General features: G+C 40.8%; 1 protein-coding gene across 1 annotated transcript; it reads left to right on the top strand.

Annotated features, from left to right (window-relative positions):
* The first annotated feature begins 125 nt into the window (after positions 1 to 125).
* On the top strand, positions 126 to 26592 carry trappc10 (trafficking protein particle complex 10). Its single transcript, XM_038721052.1, has 23 exons — positions 126 to 298; positions 4705 to 4786; positions 5504 to 5639; positions 12263 to 12462; positions 12567 to 12762; positions 12887 to 12998; positions 13111 to 13358; positions 13600 to 13746; positions 14107 to 14221; positions 14465 to 14541; positions 14761 to 14852; positions 16946 to 17086; positions 17709 to 17818; positions 18330 to 18862; positions 19085 to 19226; positions 19969 to 20127; positions 20837 to 21066; positions 21506 to 21606; positions 21954 to 22077; positions 22787 to 22951; positions 23245 to 23425; positions 23980 to 24174; positions 24923 to 26592. The coding sequence occupies exons 1-23, from the start codon at positions 238 to 240 to the stop codon at positions 25168 to 25170; spliced, it is 3795 nt and encodes a 1264-aa protein (XP_038576980.1). The 5' UTR covers positions 126 to 237; the 3' UTR covers positions 25171 to 26592.
* The last annotated feature ends 894 nt before the right edge of the window (positions 26593 to 27486 follow it).

Genomic DNA, 27486 nt, shown 5'->3' with positions numbered 1-27486 from the left:
ACAAACACTTACAAGCTCACTTCTTTTCACCTCCAAGTAAAACTCTTTATGAAAACACCTGTTATGTGTGTGTAAAACACACGGGTTGGCCCTTTAATGACGCACAGTTTACGCACTTCCCGGAAGTGCAGAGGGGACACAGGCCCCATCGATTCAACACAACTGCATACATAAGCATTTACTACTAATAAAGCTCCGTTTGTATGTCATTTTCATGGAGTACTACCGCTAACACATATGGAGTGTCAAGAGGAAAAGCCGATCATCTACACTATGGAAAACAAGCCGATTGTGACATGTGAGTGTTTATTAAAATGAGACGTTCAGTCTTATTTTTTCTGGTCTTGACAGTTAGCCAGCTAGCTATATGCATTAGCTTGTTTTAGCTAGGCTAGCTGGTACCTATATTAACCAGCTTGTAGACGCTGTGTGCGTGGCGATTTGTGGCTTAATTTCAACTTGTCAATGCTATACTATTTCCATACTTATATATGAAACCGCTGTCTGTCCTCATTGTTCTTCCTGAAAACAGCATATCTCAGCTACTAGGAGCTACCTTGATTAACAGGCCTAGCTAACGATAAAACGTCACGGCTAGTTGCTGCAGTTTTGGGTGATATCCTTATATCACCTTGTTTCCTTGCTGGACATCCACCGTTTCCTCTGTTAGCAGCTCAGGCAACAGTCTCCACATGATGTTTGGGCATCGGGGTCAGTTTGCCATTCATAAATCTGTTGGAGTCCTAATGTTGAAGAAGCTTTCTTGGAGGGGTTATTTTCAGAGCCGACTGTGGTACTGGGTGTCAGCTTCACCTCACACCGCAGGTTGCCCCATTTTTAGGACACAGTGGTCCAAAGTTGCCCCAGTACAGGGAAATCGGAATATGAAAGGGAAATCAATAGTTAAACAGTGCGATTTGTTGGTGGATTCAAAAGCTTGCCCCAAGAGAGATCCAGGGTGCACCTGGATTTCTTGAGGGGATGCCAGGTGTCCAAACTCACGTGTATACCTCTGAAATAACCCTTGTTACGTTTGTGACTTTTGCACTGATGGTTACATTCAGAAATAAGCAACTTCACACATTGTAAAGCAAACATTAGTGATTTATTTGGTACATTTATGACCCGCAAAGATGGCAACAGGACAAGTAAACAGTTATGTTTTCCAGTTGTCAACTTTGTTCGCTCAAGGAATGGTTCAAAGTCTTATTTGCTTTATTGTGGAGGGAATACAATGAGTCAGGAGTGTCTTTGTTAAGATTATGGACATAAAGTAAGGTCTGTTGAAACAAACACCTGTCTGGATTTTCAAACTGTGGCTTATTTCTGAGAGTCCAGTGTAATTATCAATGCAAATTCTTACTGTAAAACTGATAATCACACGAGAGACCCAATACTGGTGTTTGCTTTGCAAGGTTGTATTTGATAGCAGTTTTTGATAGCCTTCGTGAGCATTCGAAGTCTAGTTTAGACTGGAGCCTTAAAACCTTGGAAAGATTAATGACATCAACTAGTGTTAATGCACACTGAATTTTAAAAATCTTCCGGTTTCAGATCAGTACCACTAAATCACACTGGTTCATGCCAAATTGAAAAGACGACCACATTAGAGTGTTTGCCATGAATTGTAAGAGTGACCTGTAGTCTACATTTTTGACATGGTCATTAAATGCACACGGGGCAGATCACTTAGATCAATGTTTCCCAAACTTTGGGTCGGGACCCAAAATGGGTCGCAGACCAGTTTTTACTGGGTTGCCAAATGGCAGGTTTTTGCTCTCCCTTCTCTCTAACCTGATTTGCTGTTCACATTCATACAGAATATTTATGTCCGTAGTCACTGTGGATCCTATGATGTCCAAACTAAAGTACAACCTGAAAAACAAACCTGAAAAACAAACACAGAAACAGACTAAATGCTCAGCACGACCTCAGAATGGAACTTTAAAAAACAGAGCCCAGAGTATAGATCAGCTGGTTGAAAACTTTAACCAGCCACATACCTCTCATTAAATTCATGTCAGCATCATTAAAAAAAGACACGCTGGTGTTGATGCTGAGGGATGATGGGTGGGGAAAAGAAAATGAGAGTTGAGACACAGAAAGTAGAACAGACCATTGCTGTTTTTATATAGAAATAAATACATTTCATATACATTTTAAATTCTTGGTTTGTGTCTTTTATCTGTATAAATGTAGATGATACAGCAATTCATGATTAATTTGTGTAAATGTGGGTCCCAGTGAGACACCAGTTTTCTCTTTTGGGTCTTGAGCTAAAAAAGTTTGGGAACCACTGCCTTAGATCATCAAGTAAAGGTCTCCTCACTGTACTTAGAATAAATTCTGAATCAGCTTGTGGTGCCTTCAGCTGTTATGGTCCTACTCTCTGAAATTCTTTACCACATGAACTAAGGTCTACTACAACAGTGTCTTCTTCTAAAACCATAAAAACATTTAAACTAGGCTATCTTTTTCGCAAGCTTTTAGTTAAGTGTGTTCCGTTTTTATTTTAGTTATTTTTAATGTTTTCTTTTAATAATAATAATTATAGCTTTTTATCTTGTATATGTTTTATATATGTATTACCTTCTTATCTTATATGTATTTTTTATTTTTATTTTGAAGCACATTAAGTACATTGAGGGGATGCCTGTCGTGCGTATGAAATGTGCTATATAGATAAACTTGGGCATATGGAGCAATAGTTATGCTCCACATCCAGTAATGATTTGTATATGTCCAGGTGTTAAACAGTGAGGAGCCAGGCTAATTGATTTACAGTGCAGTCAAACTGTCAGCACAGGGAAATATTTTGGCCCAACTCCAGCACACTGGATTCAGATAGAGCTCACTATGAGGTTTCAGTGCTGACGTTCATCTTGAAGGGTGTCTGAGAGTGTTTACATTAACACTGGCTGAACAGCGTGGGGCTAGTAGTAGTCATGTGTACCCTTGGGGGGTATTTATGAAAAGGGTTTTTTATGCGGTTCATTGGATGTGACCCACTTCTAGTGTAACATGAACAAATACCTCAGTCTTACAAGTTTTTGTTTATCAAAACACACACTGCTACCATGCAAAACAATTTAAGCATTTCTGAAATGGGCCACCAGCTGTGAAATTTCATCATAGTTGGCAAGGTGACGGGCCTGGTCCACAGTACTGGTGATAATTTGGAAGATGGGCCGACCTCAAAAGTGGATCTGCACAGCTTAGGAATAGGGCTGTACGATTATGGCCAAAATGATAATCACCAATCAACATATTTTTATTGCACTTTCAAATTTAAATAAACGGGCAACTGTTTTCACATCCACAATGTGCTGCATTTGTGCTAATGTACAAATCTTTGCACCAAAATAAGACTGGTCCTTAAAGTGCATCATCTCCTTGAAGCAAAATACAAATAACATTTTACCCGGAAAGTCCACTGAATCTGGCTACTGCAGCACCATGGTTTTATCCCGTCCTCTGCACAGCATTAACTTTCACTGGAAGTGTCGCATTTCAGGAGCTGAGCATATTGTTGGCTTGTTGTTATTTTGTCATTTTTGTGCTTCTACCTTCTAGTCTACTTACCAGCAATGGCTCTTTGTGACCCGCTTTTGTTCGGTTATCTGCAGGCTGCATATCCCACAGGGAGCATTTCAGAATCAGAGCTTTTTGCCTGCCTGATTTTGCTGACGTGTTTAGATTTTGTTGATTTGGTAATCAGTGCTTGATGTCTGTGCTTCTTCTATGATTAAGTAGATAAATGGTTCTTTTTTGTCTATTTTAACTGTGTTTTTTGTTGATTTATGATCGGGAGTATATGGGAGAGAAAACTGACTGCCAAGTCACCAGCCAAGGTACTACAATGTAAAAGAAAAGAAAAAACTGAACGTCAGCACCTTAGTCTCATAGTTAGAATTTCACTTTAAAATAGAATATGCTTGAGAGCAGTGCCACAACAAAACTGTTGTTTGATGTTTCCCTGACTTTTTCTGTTTTCTGGCAGTTGAACCTTTTATAGCTGTTGCTGAAATGGTGTTACTTTGGGAATATCAAGAAATTCCTTTTGCATTATCTGATTTAGTTGTTAACATCCTAACTTTGATTGGATCTGAAACGTATTGCTGTCAATCCTACCTGCAATGGTAAGCATGGATAAGTGTGAGTGTTGAATAAAGATGCTTACGTTGATTTCAGCTCTTAGTGTTTGTATGTGGGTGTTTTAATGGGAATGGATCTTTCAGAACAATTTGAGAATAACGAGAACCGTGGGGAACCGGTCTTGGTCTTGACTCGGTCTCGCCCTCCCTCGGTCTTAAAGCTGAACGTCAGTACCTTTTAATCTCATAGTCATAATTTCACTTTAGAGTGCAGTGCCGCAACAAAACTGTTCCAATACAGAGTATTAGATGTATAGATCTCTCCATTTTGTTCTTAATTGATCTTATTTCTTTTAGTCAGTCAGATTGTTTTTATTTTCAGTTCTTTGACTTTGCACTTTGTCAGGTGTAACTCATTATCATCCATGTCCTTTTACACTGGAAAAATTGGAAAGATTTGAGGCACAAAATCAGAGAATGATCTTTTCCCCAGAGTTATTTTTACGAGGACATGAGAATGGGAAGGATCTCAATTTCTCTGTGAGCCTATTGAACGCTTAATTTCTGACCTTATTTTTAAATGCTCTTTGTCCTGCCCCTTTCATCACAGGTGCAGGAGACCAGAGCTTGTTTACGTCTCTTTATACCTCATTGGCCCAACAACTTCCCAGGGAGCCAATGGAGTGGAGGAGGTGAGTACTGGCCTGGTGAATGCATGATAGAAAAACATTTCAAATTTTGTCAGAGAGGTCTATGCTCTTTTTGGATGATGTAGTAACGGATTTGCTGCTCTTGAACATTTGTCTACTCCCATTAAGGGGGTACGCTTTTGGCACACGTGGTCCAAAATTATGTTCATCACACCTTGCATTTTTGTTATTTTAACAGATTTCCTGTGGTTCTTGCACTGAAAGTTAAAGGGAAGGATGTAATGGTGTAGAAAAAATGGATATTTTACATTCTGGGGCTTATTGTCACTGTTGTACAGTACAGATTGTTCATATGCTCATCATAATATGCTCATCAAACAAGAAATATACTGACAGATGATATTAGAAATACTCCAAATTATTTCTCAATTGAGAGTCTGTCTCAAAGAAATGCCTTGTTCTCTCGTTAGGTGAGGGATTTGAAGGACAGTATTAATAAAAAATAAGACCAACTTAAATTTCCTTTTAAACTCTTAAATTAAGCTTCTGAGAAAGCTGCTCATCCAGTGACTGATTCAGGGGTCGGTGGATATATGTATTTTAGAACTTGTGGAATGGAGTTTAAATAAATTTAAAAAGTAGGTTGGCTATAATATAGCAATATACCCGTATTTTCAGTGATGGGGCAATGAAAATAATATTCATCATAAATACCATATAATTGATCCCTTAAAACTCTCTGCTTTCTTTTCTGTGCAGGACGTACGGCCGTGCACCAAAAATGATCCACCTTGAAGCTAATTTTGTCCAGTTTAAAGAGGAGCTCCTTCCCAAGGAGGGCAACAAGGCTCTTCTCACCTTCCCCTTCCTCCACATTTACTGGACTGACTGCTGTGTGAGTAGCTGAAAACGCACACATACAAACACACACTTACATTAATTTAAATAATAAGAATTGTTGCAGTGTTTATGCAGTTCTCTTCAAGTCTACTTTTTTTCTATTTTATTAAAAGTCATTTTTTACTTAGTTAATCCAAGAGTTCTGATTCACACTTTCCTTTCCATAGCAATGGCGGACGAGGGTCATTGGTATTTTGATCCGTCCAACAAGCTGAAATAAACCTCCAAGAAAGTAAAAATAATTTAAACTGGTGGTTAGAACTGTAGAGAAATTCTTGGATCAGGTCATTTTCTGTTATTTCAGAAGAAGGTTTCAGAAAACTCAGGATGTCTTACACAGCATTGTTTTATTGAATCTTGGCCCAGGAGATTATAGCATCAGCAAACAGAGTGTGAACACAATGCATAGCCAACACCAAATCTGAAGTACCCCTCTAGGTCCATAATATTTATCGCTCCGCAATCCCATAGTGTCTATGCCCTTTCCCCACAAGGTTTTCTTTAACCGGCCTAAATATGAAAAGCCAGTCTGCTGGATGTCAGACTAAAATGCATTATGTAAGTCACGTTGAAATCTGGAGGTCTTAGGCATTGCATTTTAAGTTGAGACAGTGAGTCTGTCAACATATGAGAATGTAAGAAAACAGTTTTGTGTTAGCCTTGAGCCTATAGTGTCTCCCTGTCACCCGAGCTGTCAGGGAGAGGGACTGGGCCAAAGAGCAGTTAGTTTTGGGGTAGTTATTGAACCTGAGCGTGACCTGTATTTGACTGGTATCTCACCCGAATTAAGCCTGAGAAGTATATTCCCCCACAAGAACATAAACTTGTCGCGCTAACAACTTCTCACTTCTGGGTAGACAACTGGCATTTGATTTGAATTCCGGAGATATGTAAAATTGGCATTTTTTTCAGCTGTAACTGTAACATTTACAAATATATGTAGTAAACACAGTGGTCCAACCTATCTGACATTACAGCTGTGCTAATTTTATGCACTGTTGCTTTGCTAGCATCTTTGATTAACCAAATGTATCCAAAAGTGACAATTCACTTCTCGTCTGACTAGTTTCAGGTTTACTTTCATTTTCTGTTAGTCAATGTGAGATATCAAAGCATAAAGAAAAACATTAAGTATGTTGCCATTAAAAAGTATGTTCTTCCTTGATGCTATTGTAAACAAACATTGTGATTGGTTCCGTACAGAATGGGGAAAGTAAAGTAAGTAAATGTGCTACAAATACTTAACAGATACTGTGTGAATATTTGCCCATCTTCATTTGTTTTCTTTAAATCTAAATAGTAACAAACCATGTTCAGAAATGTCTGTTTATTTAAAGCTGGTTATGCAACATTGGAGAAACCAGCAAGAGACGGCTCACTTAACAGTTTATTAGTTACACCTGATTAGCTAAAACTAATGCAGTCTAATGCAACAGTCCTGTCACACTGGGCTCCAAGAAACTCCTTTTTTTAGACCAAACAATTAATCGGTTAATCAGAAATCATTAAATACTGTAGTGGAGTATCATTTCAGCTCTGTTGCATGATTCAGACAGTTCCCGGTTTTTGTACAACCTGCCAGCCTCTGCAGGGAGAATAATTCAGCAGCACCTACAGATAATTACTGTAATATCTTTATCATTTTATTGCCTTTTTAATTTCTAGAAATCATTCTTTTATTTTGCTGCAGTGACTCTGTTTCCTCTCGGGCATCAGTGGATTTAATCTAGTGTTCTGCGTCTCACCCCCCCGCCCCTCGACTGCTCAGTCACTCTCTTGCTCTCTGCTGTGTGCGTGCGTGTCCGTTCCAATGCATTCGCCGGCAAGCAGGTATTCAGTACAGACAGCCAATGCCGAAGCTCCACGGTAGCAAGCAGACAGAGACACACTCCCACTCTCACGCACAAACATACCCAAGACCGAGCATCATATCTGGGGTTGCAGGAGTCTCTGCTTCCCTTTGGAGATGATCAGAGCTCCAGAGAGTCAGGCAGGCAGGAGGTATCAGACATAGAGATTTAACCCACCACAGGAAACTTAGACATTGGGATAAATCTGTCTTGTGCTTCAAGTGTTTCTGGTGAGTATTATTGATGCCTGAATCTTCACTTTAAGGCATGATTAAAATATATAGATTTTTATTTATTTATTTTTTTCTTTAACGGCTTTGAAGAAACTTTTGCGCCTCAGTTTTGATCTGACAGCTCTCTTATCTGGTCTGGTCTTGGTAAAGCAGAATAGTTCCTTTATTTGGATTGTGGTGCAGGATTGCTGACCAGTTCAGGTGCACTTCCAGTTTAAGCCAGGCTGGACTGTTGGGAGTTCTCATCTTTTCTTTGTTGAATTTTACTACAGTCCAGCAGGATGTTAGACTGCAGCTGAGTCTTTGGGAAAGAAAAAGAAATATCAGCTTCCAGAAGACATCGCATTATTATCGCATATATATAACAGCAGTGAAGCGTTTGTTATCGTGACAAAGACATGTTAAAGTAAAAGTTTGGTGATCTTCTATATATATTTTATATCAGACTCAAGGCAACAGTGAATGTATCTCCTGACAAGTATTGTGTGTATATTACAGCCTGATACCTATTATTCCTCTGTGCCATAGAGCTTCGTTGTTGTCCAAAAACACACTAATGACCCACACTGTTGCACTGGGTGCAGTGTTTCCCACCTATAGACTTACCTTGGGCAGGCAGCCCAGGTGCATTAGCAGCCAAAGTATATTTGGCAACACATTTTAGCATTTGCAGACTAACACAGAGAGCGAGACGTTACACTGAAATAATGTAGAAAATTAAATAGAAAATGGTGAAATAAGAAATAACATACTAGAGAATAAACTGTAGTTTATTTTGATTCAGTCCCACATACGCCGTCCTGCTGCCCCAAATACTCACTAGAGCCTGTGGATATGTGGATTCAACCGCTGCTGAAAATAGTCCCCAACAAATGCTCTATTTCCTCCTATTTGTTTGATTAAAACTACAGTGAGAAGCTGTTTTAGAAAATCACAGAACCTTTTTTGTAAACTATATATTTCTGAGGGTTTATTTAAGTTTTATAAGGAACCACGTTGTTGGTTTGGGTCCAAAAATGAGATTTGATGACTTTAGATCAGGCTGGGATTGACAGCATGTCATTCTTCACAGGCACATTTGATACTTTGAGTTGCAGTGCTTTGCAGGCTGCACTAATCCCTACTGGCTCCTGCTTGTGCTGAATCTTAATAAAGATAAGAATAAAGAGCTGGATTTTTGAGGATTGTGGAGAGCAATAGTGCAGCAGCTCCTCACTATAAATGGTTCAAGTGTTAATAAGAGTTATTACCCTGAGGCTGTCAGCCTCATTGACAACTCCACAATTATTTGACCCTGTAGCATTTACATTGACACAGCGTCACTTGGACACTATAGATTCCACTGTGTTTTACAATCACAAACATTTCGGATAAATGTCAGACTCCAGGCCTGAAGACGTCTGCTGTGTACAGGAACTGCAGTTGTAGGACAACAATGAAAGATGTGATATTTATTATATTTTTTACATCACACCAATGAAACTTCAATTTTGTAATATTATTTCTTTAATATTCAAATTATTGTTTATTCTTATTGTACTTTTGTAGATGTACCTGCACCTTGATTCCATCGTAAATACGATTTTCTTCTTTTTTTCTTTGGACATGTAGTGAACTTGAAATTACTTAAATTAAAAATATTTCTGAATTTCTAGAATTGTAGAAATCATCATCACATGGAGACCAAACAAAAAACATGTTCTATTGGACATAATTTTATTACCTAAAGTGTATTTACTTTTACCAGTGCCTGCAGTAAAAATAAACATCTCAAAAAGCAGAATATGTGGTCACTGTTGGACAGATGTGGCTGAGACAGAAATGCGCTTCCTCCTACAATGTAAAAAATTAAGTGAATTTCAGTTTACTTCAACAAGTTCAACTCTGTAATCTCAGATTTAAAGAGCTAAATGAACATTAGAATATTTGCTGCGCAGTACGTCCCCGCATGCACACACATGCAGCCACTCTGTAATTTCATCAACAATACTGGGAAACATTAATTATTGCACTGTGCATTATCAGACTGTTGCGATAAAAGGGATGTTTTAATTTTTTGCAGCTCACAGCTCTCCCAGAGGCAAACTTCTTGCTCCAGCGGGACAATTAAGAACGGTTGTATTAAATCCTATTCAATTCAACTCTATCCTGCTAGCAGATCAGATGCAAAAACTTGAGTGCTATTGTGCTGACAACCCTAGCCTATCCAGCTAAGTTGGTTACTAGATCCATAACAAAATAATATAATATAATGAATCTCTGTGAACACTTGTTTTGGGTTTCAGGATAGCCTAACACACAGTGCAGATTGATGTCAGATAGTTGCACAAATAATGATTTGATTTGTAGTCGAAACACTTAACGACTCATGACTAATATGCTGCTGCAGTGAGACTTTAGATTAAATTATTGTTTTATGGTCATTCTCATGAAGCTGCCTGACACCATGAATATAAAGACACATCAATGAGAACACAATGGTTTCACTAACAAATTGATTAACCACAGAGAGCGGTGGCAACACAAAGTCTGCTTTTTAATGATGTTTCTATCTGACTTTTTCTACCCAGGAAGTCACAAGAGCAGTGTCTGCGGTGGTGGATAGGCTTATCTTCCTTCTAAGAATAGACAAGTGTATATGAGCGTCCTATCTTGGCAAAAATAGGTCCCAGGCAGTTCAGCTTTGTAAGTTATGCAAACTCATATTATGAGATATATATATATATATATATATATAAGTTGTAGAACATCTTGATGAGCTCAGTTTTGTGGAGTGAAAAAGATCAGCTTTGTGTGGATGGCTGTAGAAGAGAAACCATTTTACTTGATACTCTTTTAGGAGCCTGGAATCACCAGCCTAAACTGAACTTGACATTTACTTAGCAAGGCTGCTTAGGATAGCAGATGGGAGAAAAACAAGAAGGGAAGCAGGAACCTGCTGCTGCTGACTGAGCAGCTGTTGTGTTTAAGGAAGTGCTGTCATCAGCTTGTGACTCATGACATTTCTTAAGGCCTATGCCTCTAGTGTGGGAGTGGTGAACCTGTGTGTGTGTGTGTGTGTGTGCGTGTGTGTGCAGTATGGACACAGTAACATTGGCACCTGTGCAGTATCACAATTCAATACTTGCGATAAAGTTTGTGAAATTTACAGTTTAGTTGTGTTGTTTTGTCTGGTAGCACTTCACTACCCAGTTTTACACACCTTGATGTCACAGTCGCAGCAGTAGGGGGTACTTCTTCTCAAAGGGAGAGGGTGTAAATAAAGAGGTAAACTCTGGGATGTAAAAATGTGCAGGTTGTTCTGCTGGAAGAGGTGTAATAAAGCTTAATGGAGATTCAGGAAGATGCCAGTCAAACACAGTCTGTACATGCCCACACAGTCTTAACAGTAGCAGACTGGAAGTGGTACCATATAAAGGCTGCAGCTTCCCCTCCTTTTTTCTTTCTACAAGGAGCGGCAGATACCATATTCAATGCATGACAATATCGCAGTTGGTGAGGAGCGGTGGGCTGCGCAGTATACAAAGTTCACAACAGTGAGCTGTGACCTGAAGATGCTATAAAACCACGGGTCACCAACTTTTAACACAGTAACTGTATTTGTATGTTAATAATGTAAATTACAGGCAATTATTTTAAAACCCTGTTCACATGCAGCTTCTGCACTGACCTGTTTTACTTGTAAATGCAAGCTGCACCAACCGTGGAAGTAAGCATCCACAATCAGCTGACTAGGAACTTGCTAGTCCCAAGATCAGCTCTGTCTGACAGAGGACAGTCAGACAGAGCTGATCAGTCAGTAAAACTGAAAACAACTGTCTGTTTTTCATGGGTGTGTACAGTCTTCAGCAAACTATAAAATGATCAAAAAATCAATCCAAACCTTCAGTGACACAAAAAATGCTTCAAAGAAAACACCCCAAAGGTGTTGAGGGCTAAGTAAAGTAATAATATCACATTTATTTGAATGTGTGTGCAATTCATTAGTACAGTCATTAAACCAAGATCCAAAAACTATTCTACAAACTGTAACTAGTTCACTTTCAAAATTTTGTGCCCCACCCCAGGGCTTCCTTTCCTCTCCCTGCCAGTCGACACTTGTTACATAACAACTGACTCATCATATCACATCCCACCTCTACTCCGTTCTAGCCAATTTCAAATAGTACCCTCAACTAGCGTTCATTTACTTCAGTAAATCCCTGTCACATTAATGAGCCTATGTTTAGAAGAAGTTTAGTCATCATAATATGTGAACCTGCTGGCCAGCATTATTCTTGCAGTTTCTCTCCTCCATCTTCTTCATCATCCTCATTCAGTAAAACATGCAAGTCACTTAAAGAAGAAGCATATTTTCCTTTTCCTTCATAATTCAGTCTCTTTATGATTCCGCTTTACATGCGGTATTTCTTCAATTTGTATAATTTTCATGGATTAACGTGAGGCAACCCGAGTGAGAGGATGATTTTGCCAGCCTTTCGCTCTAAAGAATAATTAGTTTGCCTGAATAATGAATAAATTTTACTTTATTGTAGGATACAGAAATGTATAAGAGCTCTGTGAAAGAGGACATGATGCGCTGGCAGAACAGCTTGCGGGCTCATGGATCAGCAGACTGGGTCATCATCGTTGTGGAGACCAGCGATACTAAGAAAAAGAACAAGACCAACATCCTGCCTCGATCATCCATCGTGGACAAGATCCGCAGTGACTTTTGCAACAAGCAGAATGACAGGTGAGGACACTACTTCCCTGTAAATAAGCTGATTTAGGTGAACTAAATCAGCTGAATATAAGAAGCTATGTTGAGTATATAAAGGTGATCTCTCTTTGACACAGGTGTGTGGTGCTGTCTGATCCCCTGAAGGACTCGTCTCGGTCTCAGGAATCGTGGAATTCCTTGCTGCTCAAGCTGCGAACCCTCCTCCTCATGTCCTTCACTAAGAACCTGGGACGCTTCGAAGACGACATGCGTACGCTCCGAGAGAAACGCACACAGCCAGGCTGGAGCTTCTGTGAATACTTCATGGTCCAGGTACCTAGAAAAAGAACATCCATGTGGACTTTGGATTGTCTGCAAGTAAAGAGACGTAGTAGAGATCACTTTTACTACAGATTATACTTAACTGTCTCACATGTGACTCTGTGTGATTGTGCAGGAGGAGCTGGCCTTTGTTTTTGAGATGCTGCAGCAGTTTGAAGATGCTTTGGTCCAGTATGATGAACTAGATGCTCTTTTTACCCAATATGTCCTAAACTTCGGAGCTGGAGGTAAGGAACTTACTCCTAAGTACTGTAAGTATTGTTTTCAATATGGCAGTTCTATGAGCATTTTCTGACCTTCAAGTCAGCTTTTATCTAACTAGTATGTTTCTGTCCACAGATACAGCTAACTGGCTCGGCTCATTCTGCGCCCCAGTGCGTAGCTGGAGCGGCTTGCTTCTTCGGCGACCCATTGACATGGAGAAGAGGGATGGAATCCAGCGTGGGGAGGCCAGCCTGTTAGATCTGAGGAGCTACCTGTTCTCCCGCCAGTGCACCTTACTCATCTTCCTCCTGAGGCCCTGGGAGGTCACCCAGAGAGCCCTGGAGCTGCTGCACAACTGTGTCCAGGAGCTACGCCTGCTGGAGGTAAACCGACTCCTACAGTGCCAGTTTTTGTGTACTTTATACAGGCAAAATACTAAAATGTAAGCTCTTCAAACTCTGGCTTGAACAAGTTACATAAGTTCATCTCTTTGAAAATGTTTGGACCTGATTGGACGAGGAGTTATCCAAATAATTTGAAGTCATCATTATCCATACTGTGACAGATGCCGACAACCCTACATTGAAAACTGAACTGAAACTGTCGTCATTGTGTTCTTATCAGGTGTCAGTTTTGGAGGGAGCCCTTGACTGCTGGGTGTTTCTCAGCTGCTTGGAAGTGCTGCACAGGATAGAGGGCTGTTGTGATCAGGCCCAGTTAGCCGCAAACTGTTCCCATACTGTCGGGCTGTGGGCTTACGCGACTGACAAGGTAACAAAAAGAACTGAATCACGTAGCTTTGGCTTTGATCACTTGTGTAACTTCCACATTGTGTCACAATACCAGTTTGATTTGAAACAGGCATTGATAGAAAGGAGCTCTCACTACAAATTTAAACATTTTTGATTGTCTTCACTCATTTTCTGTCACCCTCAAGCTGTTAACGTATAATTTGTATGCATTTTTTCGACTGTGCAAATCCCTTGTCTGTCCATTTCAGTTTGTTCAAGTTAGAGCACTAGAAAACGATTAATGAATTTATATGGTCATGGAGTTAAATAGCGAGCAGTTTTTCCAAATAGTTTTCTCAAATAAAATTATTTTTTTATTTTTCCTATCTGCCTTCTCCAGCTGAAGTCCCTGGGTGAACTCTGTGGCCTGGTGTCAGAGAAGGAACCCACATCTGAGGACCTGAACAGGACTGTGGACCTGCTGGCCGGACTGGGGGATGAGAGGCCTGAGACTGGTGAGTTTTCAGACTGATCATTGGCTGAAAACATCAGCAGTGCAAAACTGTACAGCACCAATTCCACATTTTTATCAAACATATACGTTATAGTCAACATACATTGTTTTTTGGATTGGAAATTGGCCGTATTTTAAAATATTTTGTTACCATGTTTTTGTGTCTAAGTGATTAATGGGACTCTTATTTGAAAGACAATAAATAACTGTCTGTGCTTTTTTTTTTATTTTCCCTCCTCCACAGTCAACAGTTTGCAGAGCCCTTACAAAAAGCTGAAAGAAGCCTTGTCATCAGTGGAAGCTTTTGAAAGGCACTATCTTGTAAGTCAATTTCTTTCCACAGCTTGATGTTGTATTCCAGTTGTTTGCAAAGCAGGAAGTTAACACACATTCTCTAAATTCCTGTCCCAAATTTTAAATATTTCTGATGTAATCTCCTGGAAACCTCAGTGCAAGCCGCTCATTTGATTATCTTTCCCCTCTCTTCTTCTCTTCCCTCTGACCCTCTTCCTCCACCTTGTCGGCCACTTCTTGCATCAGGAACTCTCTCATGCTGCTATGGAGATGTACAGGGCTATCGGCCGGCTGAGGTCTGCCAGACTGGTGGGGAAAAGCCTGGCTGAGTTCTACATGTAAGGAAGCCTGCTAGTTCCACTGGGGTACACATGGGATTCAAAATTGTCTTAAAGGCCCTGCACATCTACAGAGTTATTCTGGCTGATTAGGCCTCTTCTCCAGAACTGTCAGTCAGCCACTGCTTGTAAACACCCACACACTCCTGCGGAGAAGTATAATCGGGCAGAATAAATGAAAACACTAATGTGGTACGATGGGTGTGACAGGGTTTTGAAATGAATGTGAAGCCATAAAAGTGCAGTTGAAAGTAACATTTCGGACACGTTTGTTAGAGCTCTGACTAATCATGCAGTGACAGATTTCTTTTTGCTATGTAGACTTGCTGTAGATTGAAGTGGCTTTAAAGAGTAATCAGACTCTAATCAGAAGTGAGGTGCAGCTCTGCTATTGGTCAATCTTTGATGATGCAAAATGTCACTCATACAGATCACCTGATGCCAATGAATAGTTCATTATTCTATAATATGAGTAGAGATGAGCTTTTAAATATGTTTGAAATTGCATTTACCTTTACGTTAGTTAATAAAGAGTAAAGTATAGGATTTGTGTATTGTTAATGACAGGGCAGTGTCAGAAATACAGTATCTCACAAAAGTGAATACACCCGTCACATCTTTTCATGTGACAAAACGTAAGAAATGAAACTTTGCTACAATGTAAAATAGTGAGTGTTCAGCTTGTATAACAGTGTAAATCTGCTGTCCTTTCAAAATAACACACCGCACAGCAATTAATGTCTAAACCGCTGGCAACAAAAGTGAGTATACCCCTAAGTGAAAATGTCCAAATTAGGCCCAAAGTGTCAATATTTTGTGTGGCCAGCATTATTTTCCAGCACTGCCTTAACCCTGTTGGGCTTGGAGTTCACCAGAGCTTCACAAGTTGCCACTGTAGTCCTCTTCCACTCCTCCATGACGACATCATGGAGCTGGTGGATGTTAGAGACCTTGTGCTCCTCCACCTTACGTTTTGAGGATGCTTTTTATAGGGTTTAGGTCTGGAGACATGCTTGGTCAGTCCATCACCTTTACCCTCAACTTCTTTAGCAAGGAAGCGGTCGTCTTGTAGGTGTGTTTGGGGTCGTTATCATGTTGGAATACTGCCCTGCGGCCCAGTCTCCGAAGGGAGGGGATCATGCTCTGCTTCAGGATGTCACAGTACAAGTTGGCATTCATGGTTCCCTCAATGAACTGTAGCTCCCCAGTGCCGGCAGCACTCATGCAGCCCGAGACCATGACACCCACCACCATGCTTGACTGTAGGCAAGACACACTTGTCTTTGTACTCCTCACCTGGTTGCCGCCACACACGCTTCTGAGTGGAACGTGTCCTGCTGTATGGTCTTGGCCACCGTGCTGCAGCTCAGTTTCAGGGTCTTGGAAATCTTTTTACAGCGTAGGCCATCTTTACATAGAGCAACAATTCTTTGTTTAAGATCCTCAGAGAGTTCTTTGCCATGAGGTGCCATGTTAAACTTCCAGTGACCAGTATGAGGGAGTGTGAGAGCGATAACCCCACATTTAACACACCTGCTCCCCATTCACACCTGAGACCTTGTAACACTAATGAGTCATGACATCAGGGAGGGAAAATGGCTACTTAGACCCAATTTGGACATTTTTCATTTAGGCCTAGTCCACACATACACGGGTATTTTTATAACCGGAGTTTTTCCTCCTTCATTTAAAAAAAAAATCTCTGTCTATATAAAAACGCAAAAAAATCGACAACACTGCAACCGGCGTTTCTGAAAATCCTCATCCTGGCAGGTGTTTTCAAAAATGTTCGGTTTTAGTGACCTGATGGACGAACGGCCAAACCGAATAGAAAAAGTCACAGTTTTGAAAAAAGCTGTGTTTGTGTAGAGCCTAAGGGGTGTACTCACTCACTATTTAACATCATAGCAAAGTGTCATTTCTTCAGTGTTGTCACATGAAAAGATATAATCAAATATTTACAAAAATGTGAGGGGTGTACTCACTTTTGTGAGATACTGTAAATGGATGATACAGACAAAATAAATTATCTCTGCTTCTATAGATATGAAAAACGGGGCAATATGTTTGTGTGTTTGCGTGTGTATTATTAGGAGGAAGGGGGACCCTGAGCGGGCAGAAACCTTCTTACAGGAAGCTCTGAAGTCATATGTTTCGGAGGGATGGAGCCTCCCTGTCACTCACACCAGGAAACAGATTGCTGAGTGTCAGAAGCTGCTGGGCAGAACTGAAGAGTATCCTTCAAATCACCAGCCAGTAGTGCCAAGATAAAATTGTAAGAGGAAATAACCCTCCCACATGCAGCGTGACTGGTGTTGTTTTCACATGGTGAGTTTGTGTGTGTCGTCATGGCAAAATGTGATCCCGGAGACCTACCTACTGTAGCTGGCACTACCATAGAAGCGGTAGTGCCAGGTGCTTGTATGTCTGTGGGCAGATTTTGTTAGCGTGATAGTGTCACAACCGTGTAAGATGCAGTCACAAAACTTTACGGGTGTGTAGCCGAGATCAAAATGAACCAGATCGAATATGGTGCCACATGCATTTTAAGTTGTGGAATTAGCATTGTCACAATCCAGGCAGACAAATAAAAGCTAATTTATTTCTTGCCAATTATGACACATTCTGTTTATTACTAACCGTGTTTAATGTTACATTCCTTGTATCCAACCAGGGAATATTTCAGCAAAATACACATATGTCAAAACTAATGTAAGTTAAATGTTGTCCCTGCGAGGACATGTAGGCATTTTGAATAATGTGCCATCTTTTCTGTCAGGATTTAAGTAGGCTGGCCCATTGGTGATACATTGGTGATACGGTGTAGTGTTTGGTTTCCTTTACAACCCACTGCAGCTATCTGCAAACCAGTGCCTTGTTGGCTGGTGATGTGAATCTAACCACAGAGGAGAGGAAGCACTTTTGTCAAGAAATCCTGACCTTTGCCGGCAACACTGGAGATCAGTGTAAGTGATCATATTCATTACTGGTACGAGTTTACCTTTACAACACAATACTTAAAGGAAAAGAAAACCATCTTTATGTACTGTGTTCTGTATCATCATTCTGTGATGTTCAGTGCTTTCTAAGGGTCATTAAGTTTATTGTGTGTTCCTTCTGCTTCCATTTCTATTTCTACTTCAGCTGACAATATTTGAGACAATGCTTTTGAAAAACCTGAGTACAACTTGTTGCTTTCATTCAATAGTGGAACATGACATATAAAGCTACATAGCCAACTTATTCAGTTGGTTGGGCTTTAGTGAGGGAGGGATGTTAAACTGTTGGCCAGTCGAATGTTGGAGTTTCCCCATTGGTCGTTGCTCTGTCAAAACTAACCGGTGCGGACAGTCTTGACTTAAATCCTCAGGAGCACATTGACCATACATGGTCCAGCTCTAGTCTTGTTCTTGTAGTCATAAACTGCAAAAAAAAAACTATTTCAGTAACACCAAATGTAATTTTCTTTATCCACAGCTCACAAGGTGACTCTCAGCATGGGTGTTTTTTCCCAACTCACACGGCTACAGTTCCGTCCAGCCACAGCCTCTGTGCACTCTGGAGCCGTCCTGCAGGTGGAGCTTACTCTGCAGTGTTTTATGCCCGTGTCAGTACGCATACAGCAACTAGCTGCTAGCATTCACTTTGACCTGGAGCGTGGAGGGACTAATGGAAGGTCTAAGGGAGCTCAGAGACAAACAAACCCAGGGACTATAGAGTTTAACCAGGGTAACTCGGTAGCAGGTCCCACTTCCTCTTCAGCTGCTGGTCCCTCTTTAGAGCTAGACGAGATTCAGGACAGGAGTCCTTCGGACAATTCTCTCAACTCCACAGGCGTGGTGTGTAAAAACACTCATCTGGTCATGCGTTGTCATGACAGCAACTCGCCGCCGGACACGCCCAACTGTGTCAGCCCTCCTGCTGTTGCCATGAAGGAAGGAGCACAGATGCTGAAGGTGCAGGATGTAACGTTGGAGCCTGGGAACAACAGCATCATGTTCACAGCACCAGTGAGAGACACTTTGCTTCTGCCTTAAATGAAAAAAACTAAAATTTGCCCTTTTGAAATGGTAAAGTAGTTCATTGGTGTTTCACCTGACGGTGGTCGGAAATGTATATGTTGATAGTTTTTTATTACATGTTTGTCACTCTCCCTCTCTCTCAACCCTTTGCTCAGTTCATAAAACTCACCTCTTATTTTCTTGCTTTCCATCTTTTTTTTTTCTCTGTAGAGTGGACAACCAGGTACTTACACGTTGCGTCAGCTGTACGCCACGGTGGGTCAGGTGCAGTTTGTGCTGCCTCATATCTACCCATCGGTCCAGTATGAAGTGTATTCTCAGGAGCCCCAACTCACTGTGGAGCCTCTCTCAGGTCAGATTTTTGAATAAATCTGAGGTTGTGGTATTGGTTGCAATTTTCCAGCTTGTACATTGTGAAGTTAATTTCATGAAACACTAAAATGACACATTTTTACTCAACCACATTGATTTCTCTTGACAATTAGACATTCTAAAAATGTGTTATTATAAATCACTTGCAATGCTTACATTAGAAGCTGCGCTCGTAGATTTCTTTATTAAATAAACCAAAACATGACACACAAGCCCCGAAGCTTCTTCGGTTTACCAGAATAAGTTAGTTAAGCTCATGTACCAGCTCTTTCTTTTCTGTGAAAGCCTCAGTGGCTTGCGTTCTGTATTTTACATAATTATGCAGGGCTGAATCTCGATCAGCTGTCATTTAATTGTTTGTGATATCACTTGCAAAAGCTGTGAGGGTAAAATAATGTGATATTTGATGCTTCTCTGATTTGTGACTACAGTTCCAACTTTCTGCATCATGCATGAATTTTAGTATTGGGGTAGTTCAGGAGGTATTTTACCTACTGATTAATACACAACCTACTGTCATTCTATTTAGCAATAGATTTAGATTTGAAAAAATGTCTGGTTTTAATGACAGTGATAAATTGTGCTTCTACATATTACTGAGCACAGTGAATATTTATGAAATCAAGTTTCACCTGAGCTTGCATCAGACATTTATAATTATATATAAACAGTACAGCCTGGTGGTGTGGTTGTGCTCACTGTGGCTGTGTTTGTCTTTTCAGAGCCACTGTTGGCTGGGCTGCCTCAGATGGTGAAGTTCACTCTGTTGACGGGTCACTACGCTGTGAAGAAAGGAGATGCCTTGCAGCTCAGCAACACAGACACCATGCCCATCCTGCCCTCCGCCAGCTGCACCGCCCGCATCACTAACCCTGCTGCAGGTCGGTACACATTTTAAAGGCTTAAATTTAACCAATTGCATTGAAGTAAAGAGGATTCAAATATTTTAAGGGATTATCTTTGACACCTAAAATTAAATTTATCTTGCTAGTTTTTTTTAGTATAGTGTTTTGGGCTTTCCTGACAAGTCATCTCTCCGCTATCGTTCTTTCCCTATCTGAAGGCTTGGTTCTGCACGTGACCATGTGTAAAAACCATGTTCGAAATCTGGTTGTACACTGACATGGCAATAAAAATTTCTTCACCATAAATCTACCTTTCCCAGCTGTTTTTCTCTTAATCAAGCCATGCTTCTTATGTATATGTTTATAAAAACCTGACCACAACCAGGTATTTGCGTGCCTATTAATAGGGTTGCATGCATCCGATATTAGATATCGGCCCGATACTGACTCAAAAAGCTGGATTCAACTCAATAACGTGTGTACTACGCGATGCATCAGCAGTTTGCCATATCTGAAAAGCCAGTGTTGTGTCAAGTAGCACTGCAAAATATAACACATGTAGCTTATTAATTTTACACCAGTATGGGGACGGCACTCGCCATTGGCCGATACTGAAAGCCCTGGTATTGGTATCGGTATCAGGACTGAAAAAGTCGGAGCACCGCATGCATACTTACACAGTGACTTACAAATATACAGCTTTCATGTTCTCACGCCTACTTTTCTGTCCCTGTCCTGTGTTCAGAGTTGGTGGGTGAAAGCGTCCTGTCCATCCAGTCGTCTGAGAAAGTGACCAGCATCAGCTTGCCCCCCACCCCTCCATACCACACTCTGGAGTTCCAGCTGGAGGTTCTGTGTATCATCCCGTCTGGGTCCGACCGGCCCGCCAATGAGAGGCTGACCAACGGGGAGGTTCGCCACCGACCGCGCAGCTACAGTCACCCAGACACGCCCATGACCGCCGTCGACCAGAGGGTGAGGCCTTCTAACAAACATACACTTTTCAAAGAGTGAGATGAGTTGCAGCTTATGTGGAGGAAATACTGATGGAGGCATGTCCCATTTCTGTTGGCGCTGCTCAACTAGGATTTGTAGTTGAAAATGTAAATTGTACATTTTTTAAAGCCGCGACATTAGTTGATTAGTCAGACAGAAAATGAATTGCTAATTATTTTAATAATCAGTTCATTGTTTAAGTAATTGTTCAAGCAAAAATGCAAAAAATGTGATTCTCGATTATAAGGATTAGGTTCTCGATTATAAGGATTTTACATTAGAGTAAATTGAATATTTTTGGGTTTGGAACTGTTGGTGGGACAAAACAAGACATTTGAAGAAGGGCTTTCGGGTATTGTTTTGTCACATGATACTTAAAGACCTTTGATAGTGAACTCTCACTGGTGTATGTCCACAGATGTCCATCGACTGTCCATGGTCGATCTACTCCACGCTGCTTGCCCTCACCTTCTACATCCCCTTCAAGACCAAACACTCACTGCTTTCTGCTGGTAGCAGGTGAGCCTCCGTTCTCATAGAAATTCCTATCACATAAAAAAAAATCTCATTTACATTTAAAGTTAAATTTTGTGATCTCATCATAGTAAGAAAAATATGAAAGTGAAACTCAAAAATGACGCCACTGAAAGTCTTACCTAACCGTGTTCACAAGATGTGGCCATTTTGTTTTGTTGAACCAACTTTTTCATCCGTGGGAGCCTTTAGGAAATGTGCACATTTCCACATACAGTCCTCAAAATAAAATAACCTTTAGTTACATTATTTAATATTAACCATTGCATTCCCCAACACCCCCTAACTCCCTTATACATGTCTGACCTGCAACGTTTGACTTGACCCTACAGGAAGTACATCCAGGTGTGTGTGCAAAATGTGTCAGATGTGAACTTCACGCTGGCTGAAGTGAAGCTGACAGAGAAGCAGCATGCATCACTGGAGTTGCAGTCCCTCAACACTAAAACACAACAGGTGAGCTGAAATAAATAAATACAGAAACTCACTCGATTGCTTCCAGTATTTGAAAAAAAATGGTTTAGTGTTTGTAAAAATCATACATTTAATAATATTTATGGTTAATATGGGGAAATATTATTATATGATATATATATTATTATTAGCATACATATGAAATAGCATCTTATTTCCCTTAGTTTCAGTCTTCCACCGAAAGGAAGCTGAGCCTGAAGATCAGGCTCTTGATTTACCAGTTGATCTACTGTATGTTGCAACTCTGGGTAGTTACAGAAATAAGGAATGTGTTTACAAGCAACCAAAGTGAGTTTTCTTAGCAGAGGGAGAGGGTGAAGAGCTCGGCTAACCAGTGGGATCTTAAAGTGGCCAACTCATCAGGATGCCTCCAGAATTGACAAATACCAAGCAGAGTAAAAGTATCTAATCAGCCATACTCTTTACAATGTGATGGCAGTTCTATATCTACATTTTGTAAGAAACAGGAGGAAGGGGTTTTACAGTAGATCAATTGCTTCGGTTAAAGTTTGGGTATTTTTTATTTTTTTTTAAACAATCTGAAAACATTAATGTGGACGGAGCCACGTTTGTCATATAAACAGCATATTCAAAATGATACACGAGTGAGGACACTGGCTCACAATATATGTCTATGTGTTTAAACCATTATTATATTTATGAATGGTATGTCTTTTGTGTGCATATATAGCTTTTGTGCAGTAAGCACAGCTTGTTCTGCTTGTGGGAGGTGCGGTGGAAGGACGACCTGCCCTCCTGTCTCCAGTGTGTTTTCTCTGCCAACTTCTCTCCTCTCAAGCAAGACATCTCTGCCTTCAAACCCTTCCACTACCAGTTCCAGCTCGAGAGAGTCACTGTAAGTCCACTTCAACATTTATTTTGTTCCTTTGATAAATGAAGCTGCAATTGTGTTGTCAGCAGCTTAATCATATAGATCTTTTTGATACATCTAGACAGGCAAATAAAACATCTCTTTAGCAAGGCACAGCTGTTCATGTTATGTTGTGCAGGAGAAACTGGTTAATGTTACAAATGGTATGATAAAGATAATGTATGAAAACATGCATATACTTATAATTGTGAGTTGTAGATTATCTAAGCACTCATACAACTTTAAGAGAGTTTCCCACCACTGTTTGATGTTGTCAGACATTGTACAGCGTGAGAGCTGAGATCTCACCTCCTGCTGGCGAGCAGCACTGCCGCTCTGGTCTCCTCTGTGGGCTGGAGGTGTGTATAACACGGCTGACTGAGCCTGCAGAGGGAGAGATGGGAGAGGACAGCAAGACCGACACCGATGGCCTCAAAACCACCAAACTCATGTATGAAGGTATGTCTGGAGAACGACTTATCATCCGAGTTTTCGAAAAAGACGGATAAACAAAATCTGAGATTAATTAATATATTAATATATTAATAAATAATTAAAAGCGGAGGGAATGGAGATTATAGTGGCACTGAAAAACAAAATATTAATTGGTCTTTTATCCAGGAAAATGTTAGTGTTTTGTGAATAAAAAGATTATCTGCAAAACATCACTTTAAGCTCTTGTAATTTGTGATACAGATGTAATGATTATTGTGTGAACCACATACTTTACCATTTTGAGACAAAAAAGCCTAAAAACCTGTTTAAACAAATTTTCCAATGAAGAAGCCCAACATTTGTAAGTTTAGCTTCGCCCACGTGTTTGATTTCTTTTGATAAGCCCTTAGTTCTTATTTCAGTCTTTCATTGTATCTGACATTTAATAGACTAAATATTTAGCAGTTAAATGAAAAACAATATTGATAGGCTATTGTTGTGTAGAATTGTGTCAAACTCTTGAACAGAATCAGTTCTCTGTGACCTCAGCTCATGTGTCAGTCTGTGTGCGTCCACAGTGGCTGACAGCAGCAGCAACTGGGCGGTGTGCGGGAAGAGCTCAGGGCTGGTCGTGATGCCTATGACGGCCGACGCCACCCACAAGGTGCAGATCGAGGTGATGCCTCTCTTTGCGGGACACCTGCCCTTCCCCAAGATCAAAGTGCTGAAGTACCTGCCTCACACCGCAGCTGTGGCCATTCAACCAGACCCTGGTGAGACCTGCAGCTTGTACTACGAAGGGAGTTCAACCTACTCAGAGTTAACTCGGGGTTATCAGGCAAACTCAGGGTTGACAAACTCTGACCGCCTACACTGGAGTTCAGGAATTTTTTTTTTCTCGGTTATTAACCCCGACCCTGGCTCCCTATTTTTTGGACACGTAAAATAATCTATCTAAATATGTGAAAACACTTAGGATAATTCAATTATAGACTACAGATGGGCTACATCTAAGAAACTATCCCATTAATTAATAAAGATTCCTCTCTAAACTCCCCTGAGGCTGCAGGGTTCGCTGTGTGAACGTTATGCTGTTGTCATTTCAACCGCAGTGGAACAAATCAGGAAGAAATCTAAACATATTTTATTAAGTGGTGTGTTATAATATCCTACTTCTCATTGTTAACACGGAGTACAGATGTGGTGTGTAGTCCACGTGCAGGGTAACCTCGTGATAATCACGAACAAAACCTGCGCGGAGCGGTTTAGAGATGCAGCGTAAATTGCCGTGGCAACAGACCTCGGGTAACACCTATCCACCTTAGTACGGGTTAACTGGGAAGTTACACCCGACGTAACAAAGTTACTCCCGAAGTTACCTGAATAAGCCAGTTACTCCGCTTCGTTAATGGCCAAATCTAGAAAGAGCCAGGATGTAAAACTAAAAATGAAAAACAACAGAATTATATTTTCATTATAGCAAATGGTTGATCATCTTAGTTTGTTTCTTGCCATCCTCAGACAGCTGTGTGGAGAACGACAGCCTGTCCCTGCTGGACAAGACGCTGGACGACCAGGGGGACACGGCGAGCATCCGCAGCCGGGGCAGCGTGCACTCTGTGGGCAGCGGCGACCAGCAGCAGAAGGGCTTGGCAATGCCGCGTCTGGAGCCCTTCTGCCCCGGACAGGTGTTCAACCACAGTCATACGCGGCAGGTCCTAGTGCTGCCCTCCACTGACGACCACATTATGGAGGTCAACGTTACATGACCCTGGTGGCGAGACCGCCTGCCCCCTTCTTAGAGAACTGAACCCAGGCCCTGGATGGACCCCGCTGAGCTTTTTCTCTGGGGCCGATCGGATTAATGAGTCCATGTCGTAGACCTCTGCAGGTTGCCGGTATAGACTCACCCCTAAGCATGAAACGTTCACATCACTGGAGACATTTCAGACTAGACGCAGTGAAGAGCCAATGACATCTGCTGATACAATTTAAATAAAAAAAATTTCTTTGCCATACTTTGTACATAGCTCACTGGATGGATTTATAGTTATAAATATATAAATATATATGGACTGATCAATCAGATCGGCGCCTGTCATGCTCCTTCGAACTGAAGAATCACAGTCCTGATTGTCCCATGATGCACCAAAGCCCTAGATGTGTGTAGGCCTCGATCAGCTACTCAAGTACTGTAACTATGACTGAGTGTGTCCAGCTGGACGTGCCTGTGCCTCTCAAGTAGTCCTCGTATTTACGTTTGAGACTTTTGCCTTGATGTTTAAATTGAAGTTGCTAAAATAAGCTGCTTGTTTTCATGAAAAATAATAATATAAGAAAGTCAAAACCAGGCAGGTACTTTAATGCGTCTTTGGAGATATATCCATCCTGTAATGAGGTTTTGTTTCGATAAAGCACTGGAACATCTAAATAATGTTGCCCCCCGGTCCCCTGGTAATAAGTCCTTAGAGGTAACATATTGGAAATGTCCATTACTGTTCTATATTTTGAATCAGTTTAATCACAAGTTTACAGTAAAGACAATAGTGTTTGTGCCTGCAGGAAAGAAACATATTTGGTGATTATGGATATATCTATCAAAAATGCAGTGAGACAAAAAACAGTGACTTATTCCTTTTGACTCGAATCAAACATCAGCACAAAATTCTCAAATCTAGAACCATTGATGACCTGAGAGGCTCAGACTGAGTCTAGCTGTGTGTGTGTGTGTGTGGGTGTGTGTGGGTCTGTGTGTGAGGGTCTGTGTTTAGTGTCTGTACGAGCGTGTGAGATCAGGTGAGACTTTTAAATAAGGGTCAGCCAGCATCATGCATCATCTGTTGTCTGACCTATCAGTGGATTGTTCATCTACAGTGTGTGCATATTTATTCTGTGCGTGTGTGTGTGTGTGTGTGTCGCCAAATCCGTGTCCAAGCTATGCACGCGTACCATTAGGTGTTGAATAGATGAAGGAAATAAGTCATTTATTGGATTTATTTATTCATTTATTTGAAAGGATGAATGTCAGCTGCCCCCCCCCCCCCCCTTCTTTATTCCCCCCGGCTCACACATACAGTGTAATTACAGCCTCCTGCTCTTCTTTGACCACTGTACATAGTAATCTGTACATAATGATTCAAATCAAAATCATCTTTGATTGCCAGCTATATTAAAAAATCATTGGAACTGACTGATGAATGGTGTTTATAACAGCATGTTAGCTGGAAGATGAGCATTAATCTGCTGCTATAATGAGCAAGGCATTTTAAGTTACCTGACGCACTAATTACAACTGGAATAGTGTGGTGTGGCTCAGTCCCAGACACTTTTTCTTTAGTTTTCCATTTACAGAGCCAGGGCAGTGTACAAACACAGGAGGAGATATGTGCTGTATTTGACAAAAAGACGTGTATTGCATTAGAATTGTATACCCCATCTTGGACAGGGGTTTTAAACTGTTGGCCATAGAGTGTAACTGCAAATTTGTGTGGCATAAGTAGGAGTCGGGCAAAAAAAAAAATCAGCTTAGAGGTTTGGGAACACTGACTTGCCAACAATGAGCTTGATACTAAAATCTGTTGCTTCCAACACTGGGGTGAGGACCCTCCAAGCAGTCTCAAGATTACAAGATATGTAGAATTACATTAAGGAAGTACCTAAAATGGACAGTAGATGGTGTAAAAAAGTCACTGCTGGAGCAGACCTGCTCAGTTTAGCCCTTTTTCTGTTTTTCAGTTTGGTTTGTGTATCCACAGCTACAATCTCCTCATCTTACATGGGTGTACTGTATACACCAGGTAGACGAGTTGTGGCACATTACTACTGTGCATGTATCCTACATAAAGTGTAGTAATTTCTGAGCAGTGTTTGTGCAGTGAGTGGTGAAACAAATTCATTTAGATAGCTTCTGCGTAAAACGCAGGTGAAAAAGAGGAGAAACTTGGGACAGACCTTCTGGTGTACTTATGTGGTCCTAATGATGTTTGTTTCGCCTGACTTTAGACAGTTGTCTTATCTTACAGCGAGGTCTTTAGATTATACTTAGTAACCACGAATATATAATATATATATATAGCGCCTATCTG

This window comes from Micropterus salmoides, unplaced genomic scaffold (assembly GCF_014851395.1).
Source record: "Micropterus salmoides isolate LMB-PRFRI ecotype aquatic unplaced genomic scaffold, ASM1485139v1 Ms_hic_scaffold_15, whole genome shotgun sequence".
Lineage (NCBI taxonomy): Eukaryota > Metazoa > Chordata > Actinopteri > Centrarchiformes > Centrarchidae > Micropterus > Micropterus salmoides.
This window is presented reverse-complemented; position numbering and strand designations above follow the sequence as displayed.